The sequence below is a fragment of the Macrosteles quadrilineatus genome, unplaced genomic scaffold, assembly GCF_028750875.1.
Source record: "Macrosteles quadrilineatus isolate MER2022 unplaced genomic scaffold, UCM_ALF_1.0 Scaffold_9__3_contigs__length_116548681, whole genome shotgun sequence".
NCBI classification, from domain to species: domain Eukaryota; kingdom Metazoa; phylum Arthropoda; class Insecta; order Hemiptera; family Cicadellidae; genus Macrosteles; species Macrosteles quadrilineatus.
This window is the reverse complement of record NW_026542602.1, coordinates 115,035,945-115,046,112: the sequence shown is the minus strand read 5'-3', so window position 1 is coordinate 115,046,112 and position 10,168 is coordinate 115,035,945. Positions and strand designations below refer to the sequence as shown.

At 35.6% G+C, this 10,168-nt stretch overlaps 2 protein-coding genes across 3 annotated transcripts; both read right to left on the bottom strand.

Annotated features, from left to right (window-relative positions):
* Nucleotides 1-115: 115 nt before the first annotated feature.
* LOC129001985 (uncharacterized) lies at nt 116-1,692 on the bottom strand. 2 transcript variants are annotated; one of them, XM_054429453.1, is made up of 3 exons: nt 1,637-1,692; nt 799-1,007; nt 116-383 (listed from the first exon to the last, which is right to left on the bottom strand). In XM_054429453.1, exons 1-3 carry the CDS (start codon nt 1,683-1,685, stop codon nt 249-251), a joined length of 393 nt encoding a protein of 130 aa, XP_054285428.1. In that variant the 5' UTR covers nt 1,686-1,692; the 3' UTR covers nt 116-248. The 2 variants fall into 2 exon arrangements, with proteins under 2 accessions (XP_054285428.1, XP_054285429.1); XM_054429454.1 differs by lacking the exon at nt 1,637-1,692 and adding an exon at nt 1,342-1,411.
* Nucleotides 1,693-5,442: 3,750 nt separating this feature from the next.
* On the bottom strand, nt 5,443-9,727 carry LOC129003753 (uncharacterized protein K02A2.6-like). Its single transcript, XM_054432049.1, has 2 exons — nt 6,425-9,727; nt 5,443-6,138 (listed from the first exon to the last, which is right to left on the bottom strand). The coding sequence occupies exons 1-2, from the start codon at nt 9,725-9,727 to the stop codon at nt 5,443-5,445; spliced, it is 3,999 nt and encodes a 1,332-aa protein (XP_054288024.1).
* Nucleotides 9,728-10,168: the final 441 nt, after the last annotated feature.

Genomic DNA, 10,168 nt, shown 5'->3' with positions numbered 1-10,168 from the left:
TTATTTTACCTACCTCAAATCTTGAAGTAAAATTAAGTTGTGACAATGGTGTTCTTTTAATATAATAAACTGTTAACGATGTTTATAAAGTCATTTGGTATGAAATCTTTCAGCATTTCAACTGTAAACAATTTATTTAATTTTGTGAACAAAATCCACACAAACACAGGATACTGCTTACATAAAACTACATTATTTCAATCTTTGTTATTGATTCAACTGTTGGAATCAAACTCTTTCAGAAAATGTTAGAAAAATCTTTCACCCAAAGTTTTTACACCTAAAGCAGAAAACAGGGAGTCCATAGTCGATGTTATATAGTTCAGAGCTTCGTCAAACATGCTTCTAGTAGAATGAACTGTGTTCAATAGATTTTGTGAGTGCTGAAAACAAAATATATTAAAATAAAATAAATTGTTGACTGTACATGGGAGCAAAATATGTTTTATGATCCAGTTTATAACTAGTAATATTGTTTGGTGAATTTCTAAAAGCCTTCGATAAGAAGTATCAATAGGAACATGTAGAAAGAATAACAAAAGATTATGTTTACTTTGCAAAAGTTTGATGGCAAATATTCAGAAAACTTTTTACCATGTGGTAATTATTTTGGTAAGAGAGAGAGAGAAATTCTTTATTTACAACAAATTATTTTGCAGCAAAAAATTATTTTGGTAAAATATTGAGTTGTCCAAAAACAAATCTTATAAGAAGTTTAGGAAAACGACCAATACATAGTGTTTCTACACCAAATACAGACATCAAAACCATGTTACATACCAGACTAAATCTCCTTACCTCATGGCAAACTTTACAAGAGCACGGACATCTCAGTGTTGAATTGTGCTTGGAGTTGGTAGGCAGCAGATGAAGAGGGGGAGCAGGGAGTCTGCGGGAGAAGGGGATTGGAGGAGGAAGAAACAGTTTCATGCTCACTGGATTTGGTGGAACGGGAGTTATGGACCAGGTCATCTTCTCATAACTGATAGGTGCATTCATGTTGGACCCTAGAGAAAAATATTAATTTATATATAGAATACGTCGTTAAGTATAATGACAGGGCATTTGCCTACTTTATAATAGTTAAAATTTATTCGATGCTTTCAAATTACAAAAACTTTGGAAATGGTGTAAATACCTTTCCACCTTAAGTATACAATAAACAGGTATTTACAAAATTGTTATTAATAATTTTGAAACTTTTCAACGCTCTCAAGTTTTACTCAAATATTCATTCAAAGATAAAAAAGTGATTTGTTGAATATTAATGGCTCAGTAAGGGACAACCAATCCTAGGCAGTGATGTCTTGGATGTGACACAATGCCGCCAATAATATTTACCAGTACACTTCACTCTTGTACTCTACGGGCTCATCCCTACTTTGCACGCACAGGCGCGAGGTCATTTAGGGCAGGTAATGGAATGTTGAAAGCACCAACCAACTTACAAGTGAGATGAGGAAAAAAGTCTGCAAGACAAAATTATTACTTCAAACCCATTCTTATGTTTGTGAATTGCAATTTTTTTATGATACAAAAATATAAATTATTTGTTATCCAATTCCTTTTAGTTAATGGAGTGACTCACTTCATTTATTTAATTACTATTAGTATTCTTTATTTAATTACTACTTACCAGTGTTAACCATGACTTTGAACTGAACTGGCCTAAGTAAGTTCCACATTTTATAAATTAAAATGTAGCTGATTTGCAAGTAAAGATGCTGATTAATTTGCTATCCAATGTAAACAACAAAACTTGCTGAACTAGGATAAATATCATTGATATCTTATCATTGCTTGGTGAACAGTTTAATTAATAATCATATAATTGGATCTTATCTCTTTGTAAGATTCATAAATGAATGTCGTGAAGTTTTTGGTTGTTTTTTTTCATGTTCCAATGAAAGAAGTTCTTTTGAAAGTTTCTGGACAGTTACAAAAACATGTTTATTCTTTTATGCTGGTATTGTAAATTTGAATTAAAAGTACAATTTTATTTCAAGCATTAAGTATTGTTTTTACAACACAATTGTACCTATTCAAAAACTTACAGCAATATACAGCATAGGCATGTATAGCAATATACAGTATAGGTAATGTATAGTAAACTAGCTGTACCCACGGGCTTTGCCCCGTTTAACTTCATAAGTATTCGCATGGCTCAATCACGTCCCGGTTGAAGTTCGTTCGCTACGCTCACTCACCTTCAGGTTGGAAATCGTTCGCTGTGCTAACTTGTTTTCAGGTTAGCTCGTTCGCTACGCTTACTCGCCTCCAGGTTGATGTTCGTTCGCTACGCTCACTCACCTTTTGGTTGCAAATGAGCTGTTCATAACATGCTGTCATACATTTAAAAAAGTCAACCCTTTTATTGTTTATAATACAGTACTTTTATAAAGGTTTTTATGTTTTAATATTTAACATTGGAGAATTTAAACGTTGTTAAGTGCACAGGTGTGCTGCGATTGGGGTTTAATACATTTGGACTTATTTAAAAGTAAAATAGTTTTCTGTGCTGCAATCTGTAGAAACACTGTGGCACTATTTCAAATCATGACTAATGCTAATACAGAATGTTGTAGTTATTCAAACGTACAAAACAGTTGGTGAAAGTAAACATCTGCTTTTAAATTATATTTATTTGTAAACATTCTAGATCAAAAAGTCTGACATTGGCCCACTTAAAACCCTCTGGGGCAGAGCCCTTTTGACGGATCTGCAACAAACTTCACTCGAACCATCCTTGAAAGATGCTTAATAATGCCTGAAAGTTTCATTACAATCTGTCGAGCGGTTTCGGAGTCCATAACGTATATACACATACGTACATACATACATAGTTCCTCTTTTATAGATATAGATAAAAACACAATATATTTCATCACTACGGCCTAAAGTGTCTCTTTTCGACCTGAGACCAAGCTAAGGTCAGAAAATGACCAAGGGTTTAAAATACACTTGCCTGTATGATGAACTATATTTTTTGTCATATTACACCATTATTTGAAAGAAAAAAAACAATGTTACAAAACTAAAATAGTTTTCATTTAAAGACAACCTCTGATAACTTCTAACTTGTTTTCAATTTAATTTGCTAATTGAAACAAGCAGCCATTTACAGTAGTAAGTGATTCAATTGTTTCGTCTATTACGATTGTATACATTAAACTATCGATATGTCAAACTATTTACAATAAAACAAAAATTAACTACAATCGATTAAGCAATCAATACATACCAGTACTTTCGATACATGCAATTGTTTACAATCAAAATCTACAACTGAGTTAACAACCGCTGATTTTTACTTCCTAGGGGCAAAAAACGCTTTTTACTCCCTAGAGAGTGCTACTTTACACCCTTAACGCATGCATTAAAAATGGCTGTTTTTGCTGCTGTATGACGATGGTAATCATTTCTCAATGATATATTTGCAAATATAATTTTATTTACTTTATAAAAATAATTCATTGTAATTTAACATTGCATTAGACTACATAAATCATATAAGGTAAAATTTTCAATATTATGGTGGAATATGAGCTTATTTAGTAGTTTACGCAACAATTGCGTAAAGATAAAAGATAGTGTTAACGATACAAGTAGAACTAGAAATTTAAGGTAGTACGAGCCTTGGCAAGTTGAGCCTAAAGTACTCGGCCTTGGTGATTTGAGTAGGTACACTACTTTACCTACAACAGTTTTTTTTTTTAATTACTAACAATCACTACTCATAACTTCTAAGAGACTATGTTTTTGTTTATAACCTCTCATTGCCATGACAGTGATGCAACTAATCATTGTACCAAACGCTTATTGCACCACTCATTGACAATTAAATCGGTTAAAACAGCTGATTAGTTGAAGTTCATGCATTACAATTTAACTTCCCTTCTCTCAATCCTTGAACCTCATTGGTTCGTTTCCTGTGTTTTAAGTAAAACAATGCTGTTAAGTAAATAAATAATGCTGTTAAGTAAATAAACAATGCTATGTTGAGTGAATTTTTTCAATTCTAAGAACTGAACTAAAACGGCTAGTTTAAAAACGGTCGTAGGTAAAATATTTATAAGCATGATAAAAATTCGCTGGATGACAAATATGTACAAACATATATTGTACAAACATAAAAGACAATAATTTTTCGCTACACTACTGTGAAATGATCCGTTTTCGTTACATTTTTATCACCTGAGAAAATTCATCTCATACAATTCATCTCTAACTTGCATTTGCCCGTCCACATAGATTACAGATCTGTTCGTGGAACGTATCTCAAAATTATAAATTGAGATTGGGACACCACCAAGGTACATATTTTAACTTTAACCCAAATATGAGTGAAGGATAAGTGTAGAATGGTGTGAAATGTGTAATTTTGTTACTGACTAAGATCAGCTGTTTCATCCGTCAGGATCATCCAAATATAAATCCCAAAGTACCCATGGACTTTTGAGAAAACCAAAAGTCACATCCCCATAAACCATATACTTAAAATGTTCGTCATGACGAGAAACCTTGTGCAAAACTATCCATTATTTCATAAATTGCCATTTAATTTTGTAATTCTTTTCTAAAGGGAACTTTCCATATACCTATGTTAAAAATACCTCAGCTGTACTTATTTGTATGTTATTCTTTCAATTTATTACCTTTTAAAATCAGGTGTGATTATTTGTTTGTATTACTGTATTCTGTTTTGTTTATTTCAGCTTAACTTAACCTAACTAATCAATAGTTTTATTAATACTTATGGATAAGATTTCACACTATAGTTCGGCCGCTTAGAAAACGACCTCCTCCAGCATTGGTTTAGCATTAGCGCGCAGGTCGTTTTCTAAGCGGCCGAGCTATAGTGGATAGATTTCATTTATAAATTCGTTGCCATCGCCATTCCCATATGTTTTAGGTAAATAAACAAGCTGGCTGTTTGTAAGATTGTAATGGTAAGAGTTTAGTACAGCTATCCACCACTGTGACGTAGTGTTGCGCTGCTCGGCGTAGTGTTGCGCTGCCCGCGCTGTAGCATGGCCTGTTTTTCTAGTGGGGCCTTGGGCGAAGCCAGTGGGTAACAACTAGTTTATTTAAAGCCCAATGATCAGGAATAGCTGGGTCCAGTTTCGAACCATCAAACAGCTATTAAATTTTCTCAGGATTGAACACACTGCAAGGGCTTGCCTTGGATAACAGTCTTATCTGAGTGGGAAGGAGCCAATGCTCGTGTTGTGACTTTGAATTAGAGTTCATAATAAGCACACATTTGAAGAAACTCTTTTATTGAAAATTGTTATGATTAACTATAATAAAGTAAAATGTAAACATTGAAAAAAATTATCATCTGTCTTGACCTTATTTGAATTATTAACTAAATCATATGAAGTCAAGATAGACTAAAGGATATGACAGTCTTCCCCACTAATTAAGAGCAATCTTTTTCAATCAAATCTGGTAGTCTCTAAATCTTGAGGGCATGTGACGCTTACGCTGTGGTCTGGCGTTGGTATTATCAGCTTGCTCACGTTGTGGTATGACATTCTCAGCTTGAGCTCTTTCTGCTGGAGATTGTTCTTCTGGTTGCCTTGGTTCTGGAGCTGCAACTGGATCTGGATTCCTATGTATTTCTGGTCGTCTTGGAATTCTGGGAACATCAAACAACTGCGTTGGTCCGAATGTAACATTTTTAGTTTTTGGACTCTGTACCAGCGTTGGGCGTAGTTGATTGATGTGCCTCTTCAGGATTCTATCAGATGAGTCGAGAACTACGAGATAGTGTATTTTCCCAAGCCTCTTCTTTACTTGACCAAACTGCCATATGTTTTTATTATTGATGAAAAGTTTGACCTGTACCCTCTCCCCCACATATAGTGAACGTGCAGGTGAAGACTGTGTAGTTGAAGGTTGAGGTTTGTACGGGAAAATGGCATTTAGTCTTATCCTTATTTTTCTGTGCAGGTAGAGTTCCGCCGGGGACTGACCACAAGCTAGCGGTGTTGCTCTGTACCTTTGTAAAATATTTTGAATTTTGGTTTGGATTGGAGTTTGGTCAGTTGAGACTGCTTTCAGGCGATTCTTTAGTGTTTGGATTGATCTCTCGGCTAAACCGTTTGTTGCCGGATGCCCTGGAGCGATGAATTTCTGGAAAATACCGTTTGTTTTGCAGTAATTTTGAAAAATATCACTTTTGAAAATGGTAGCATTATCTGAAATGAGTACTTGAGGATATCCATGACATGAGAAAATTCCTTCTAAAAGATTAATTGTGTTCGCAGTTCGCACTAGTAGGTGAGTCTTTGATGATTTTCACCTCCGCCCATTTAGATTTTGCATCAACACACATGAGAAAATATGTATTATCAAGCGGTCCTGCATAGTCGATATGAACCCTTTCCCAATTCTCTTGTGGTGTATCCCAGGGATGTACTGGAACTTTGGGAGGGCTGTGACAAGTGAGAGCACATTTTTCACATCCTCTGACAATACGTTCTATTTCTTTGTCGATACTGGGCCAGTAGACGTAGCGGCGGGCCAGCTGTTTCATTTTTGTTATACCTAGGTGGGTATAATGAAGTTCATTTAAGATTGATGGTCGTAAGCTTCTTGGAATAATTACACAATCTTGGCGAAATAAAATCCCGTCAACCAATGTATATTCTGTTTCATCAGACTTGTTTTTTAGATCTTTTACAATTCTTGATAAGTCTGGATCCTTTTCTGTTTCACTCCTTATTGTTGAAGCGGTTATGTGTTCATCTGACATCTCGAAAATCATTTGTTCGTATACTTGGTTGACTTCATTGGCAATGATTTCATCAACAGTCGAATTTACTTGCTGAAGTGGAGCTCTTGAGAGGCAGTCAACATTTTCATTTTCCTTGCCAGGTTTGAATTTTAATGTGTAGTTGAACCCGGATAAGTAAGATGCATATCGGAGTAAACGTCCTGATGTCATTTGAGGGAGTGCTTTGTTGTGCTGGAAAATCCGTGAAATGGGTGCATTGTCAGTTACTAGTGTGAAGTGAGTCCCAAAAAGGTAATAGTAGAAATGTGACACGCCAAAAATAATAGCGAGGCTTTCACGGTCTAATTGACTGTAATTTCTTTCAGAAACTGTAAGAGAACGAGAACCATATGCAATGGGCTTTTCTTCTCCTTCTGTGACATGACTAAGCACGGCTGCAAGTCCTGTAGGGCTGGCGTCTGTAGTTAGTACTAGAGGGAGAGCCGGATCGAATGGTACGAGAACTCGATCACTGCAGAGCTCTGATTTGATTTGTAAAAATGCTGCTTCACAGGATGAATTCCATTCCCATTTCATATTTTTCTGTAACAGACGTCGCAGAGGATATGTGATAGTTGAAGCATCAGGGATGAAACGTGAGTAGTACGACACAAGTCCGAGTAGACGTTTGACCTCTTCAGTATTGGACGGGCGAGGCATCTGTTGGACTGCTAGAATTTTCGTTGGAGATTTACTAATTTTGTTGAACTCTACGACTCGTCCTAAATACTCAATTTTTTCTTGAAAAAATGAGCATTTGTTTCTGTTGACATGTAAATTGTAATCAGAGAGTCTCTGTAGACAGGCTTGTAAATTTTCACTGCATTCTTCAATGGTCGAACCATGCACAATAATGTCATCAAAATATGCTTCTGTCGTACGTAACCCCTTTAAGATCTGAGAGAGTATGCGGTTGAATTCTGATGGTGCAGTTTTGATGCCAAAACTGAGTCTATGTACTCTATAAGTACCTCTGTGAGTCGTCATTGTCTGTATCATGCTAGATTCTTCATCCACCTGGAGATGTAAATAGGCTTTGTAGAGGTCAAGTTTGCAAAAGTATTTTGAATTGCGCAAACTGTCAATAACATCATCAATACGCCTTATAGGATGATTTGCTTGAATTAGACGCTCGTTGACACCGCATTTGTAATCGACGCAGAGGCGGACACCACCGTCTGGTTTAGGAATGACAACCAGTGGCGATCCCCAATCGCTGGCCTCTACAGGTGAAATGATCCCTTCATTTTCCAGTGTGTCCAATTCCTTGTTCACTCGGTCGGTTAAAGCATGTGGGACATTTCGTTCCTTAACAAAAATAGGTTTTGCACCATTTCGAAGCTGTAATGACACTTTGAAGTCTGGAACGCATCCAATTTTCTCTTCAAAAATGTTGGAAAAAGACTGAAAGATTTCTTCAGGAGACTGGATTCTTTTGATTTGGGAAATTTGAGTGCTTTGATTTGTGTCTTCATTCAATTTGTTCAGTTCGATTCCTAGGGCTCTTATCCATTGACGTCCCAAGAGTGCTTCGTGTCCTGTTGGAACAATGTGGAGTTCCTCTTTGACGCAACGTCCACAGTAAGTAACATTTATTTTCACTTTCCCTTCAGGTTTGATAATATTACCTGAGTAAGTTCTGAAAGCAATGTTAGTTGTTTCCAATGGAATGTCCAATTTGAGTTTGTCGAAATCATTTTTAGCTAGAAGTGAGAATTTTGCTCCTGTGTCTACTTCGAATTGTTGTGGTTTACCATTGAGATTAACTGTGATCATGTATTTGTCTGAATCGTTATTTACTTCAAACAGATCTAGTAACTTCGGGCTTGAATTGACATTAGTTACTTTATTTAGTCCGTAATCAGAAAATTTCGATGTAGACTCTGTAGGAGAACAGCACTGGATGTAGTTGGCTGCACTGGGAGAATTGATTTTCTTCTGTTCTGCGATAAGGGTCGAAATGCACACTTTAGATATGTGTCCTTGCTTGTTACATTTGTTGCACTTGAGCTTAGATTTGTCGGTGCGGCACTCGGATGCTTGGTGATTGTCTTTTCCACACCTGAAGCAAAGATTACCAATTCCAAGAGATTTCAGATCTGGACGTTTTCGAGAGTGTGAGGAGTGACCCTGTTGCTGTCTGGAAGGTCGATTACCGGTTTGGAATTGAGATTTCCTTGCTTTATGTGAAACTTTATTCACATCGTCACATATATTGAAATTTGCATTACTTGAATGTGAACGTTTAGACAGTTCCCTGGATTCAATTTTTGATGCTTCGAGGGCAATTGCTCTGGTAAGGATTCCTTCAAAAGTAGTTTCAGTTGACTGTAGAATTTGTTCTCGTAGCCAGTCATCTCGCAAACCTCGAATAAACTGGGCTCTCAGGAAAACTTCGGCAATTGAAACTGTCTGGTCACATGAACACTTGACAGAAAATTCACACTCAGCAATATCACGTTGTAGGGAAGCCACGAATTCTGTTATTGATTGGTGTTCTTTTTGAAATACATTTAGAAAATAGTGTTGAGATACTACAACGTTCTTCTTAGGAATCAATAACTGCTTGAATGCTGTGATAAGCTCATCATAGTTGAGACTTTTCAATTGTTTCTCGGGGCCTAGAAAAGAATTAAGATTGTTATAATGATCACTGCCGATAGAGATGCACAGTAGCTGTCCAATCTTAGTTGAGTCTGTTAGGCCTTTCATGGTGTAATAGTTTTCAAAACGTTCTAGGTAACATGTAAATTTTTCTTTCTTTGGATCATAGTTTTCAAAAGGAGCCACATTTGAGTAGTTGACCCGAGGTATCTCAGTCTGTTGATCATTCTGTTTTAAGACAGTTTCTAATACTTCTTTAATAAACTTGTTCTGGTTTTCTTGCTGTTGTCTTTGTTGTTCTTGAAAGATGGTAAGGAATTGATTGAACTGATCTGCATTCATTTTGAATACAAAATAATTTGAACACAAATTCTGAAAAATTTAGTAATCTTACATGTAATTATTCTGTTTTTCCTTCGTCGCCAAATAATTGTTGTGACTTTGAATTAGAGTTCATAATAAGCACACATTTGAAGAAACTCTTTTATTGAAAATTGTTATGATTAACTATAATAAAGTAAAATGTAAACATTGAAAAAAGTTATCATCTGTCTTGACCTTATTTGAATTATTAACTAAATCATATGAAGTCAAGATAGACTAAAGGGTATGACAGCTCGTACTGTACAAGATTCACAAAAAACTGGTAAAAAGATTAGTAAATTCTTTGCCTCTGATAAATTTTTAACCAAGGAATGTTTATTTTGGTAATAAAGATGTAATCTTCTTTTATCCACTTGCTGTCATTAACATTGAACTAGTCTAAATTGTGTATAATATAAA